Here is a 1,645-nt window from a genome sequence, read left to right on the forward strand (position 1 = left end):
AAACATCATATATAACAAAAAAAAATTGGTGATTGAATTTTAGCGTGTATGTAATATTTTTGTTAAGTGGTTATTTCTATGAAAATATCTTTATATTGGAATGGTATTATAAACTGTTAAATCATTTGGTAAAAAGATCAAACTATTCGGGGGAAAATTAAGGTGAAATTATTTTCGTGTGAAGTTGATAAGTGAAAATTGTTAAATATTTTGATATGTTTGATTAAGGGTTCATTTGAGAAGCTTTAAAAGTAATTTTTTTGAGCTTTTGACTTATGAAAAGTAGTAGTATTAATGTCTAGTGCAATTTTCAAAATTAAATTACAACTTTTTAAGAAGTTATTTAAAAGCTTATAGAGAAGTTAAAAAAAATGACTTCTCTCATAATACTACTATTTTTTATCACAGTTCTATAAAATAGGCATTTTTAAAACTAAAAATCAAAATACAAAATAACTTATTTATAAACTATTTTTAACATAATCATTTATTGTTTAAACTATTTTTTCAAAAATATCTTAATTAAGCTATTTTCCTAAACTGAGCCTAAATTATCATATAATAATTTTTAATTATCAACTTCACATAAAATTAATTGCACCTAAATTTTTACCCACCATTTAATTATTCATAATAGTATGTTCACGAAATATTGGATGATGGCCATGTTTTTGTGATTGAAAAAATCTTCTAAAATAATATTATTAATAAAATAATAAAATGACGTTTTAATTATCTTTAAATTTCTAACATTTAAGGGACTAAATAACTTTAGAAAAGCAGAATCTTTGTTATAAGTAACATTATATCAAATGAAGGCGTGTAAAGTGTAAACCTTGGGTTCCAAGAAAAAACTGAGAAGAGGGCCTGATCATGACTTTAGTACCGTTATAAATACCAACATCTCTTGAAATAACAAACACAGAGAGTGTTACTATATTACAAGAGAGAAATGGAGACTATTGGCAATTTATGGTCACAACTAGGCTCAATCATGGCATCCATAATGTTTGTATATGCAATATACGAGCAATTCTTCCCACCTTCCCTTCGAACCTACATCCGAAAACACACACAATCCTTCACTAACTTTTTCTACCCTTACATCCAAATCACCTTCCCGGAGTTCACCGGCGAAAAGCTCCGCCGCAGCGACGCCTACACTTGTATCCAGACTTACCTCAGCGAAAACTCCTCCAAAACCGCCAGACGGCTCAAAGCCGAAGTCGTCAAAGACAGTCAAACGCCGCTCGTGCTGAGCATGGCCGACAACGAAGAAATCACGGACGAGTTTAACGGCGTCAAAGTCTGGTGGTACTCCAACCACACCACACCAAAAACGCAGTCGTTTTCGTTCTACCCTGCTTCCGACGAGAAGCGGTTCTTAACGCTGACGTTTCATCGGCGGCACCGCGATCTCGTCACCGGCTCTTACATCAATCACGTGTTGGAGGAAGGGAAAGCGATTTCCACGAAGAACCGCCAGTTGAAGCTCTACACGAACAATCCAAGTGATAACTGGTACGGATACAAACGCACCAAGTGGAGTCACATAGTTTTCGAGCACCCTGCGCGGTTCGAGACTCTGGCCATGGATCCGAAGAAGAAACAAGAAATCTTAAACGATCTTGTTAAGTTCAAGAAA

At 34.2% G+C, this 1,645-nt stretch overlaps 1 protein-coding gene across 1 annotated transcript in view; it reads left to right on the plus strand.

Annotated features, from left to right (window-relative positions):
• Positions 1 to 860: 860 nt before the first annotated feature.
• The window catches only part of LOC107471068 (AAA-ATPase ASD, mitochondrial), a gene marked incomplete in the record, with an annotated part of 1,934 nt that continues 1,149 nt past the window's right edge, over positions 861 to 1,645 (plus strand). The window contains 1 exon segment of the mRNA XM_016090510.3: positions 861 to 1,645. Coding sequence (XP_015945996.1) covers positions 953 to 1,645 — 693 coding nt within the window.

Source organism: Arachis duranensis, chromosome 10, assembly GCF_000817695.3.
Source record: "Arachis duranensis cultivar V14167 chromosome 10, aradu.V14167.gnm2.J7QH, whole genome shotgun sequence".
In the NCBI taxonomy this organism is placed as follows: Eukaryota; Viridiplantae; Streptophyta; class Magnoliopsida; order Fabales; family Fabaceae; genus Arachis; species Arachis duranensis.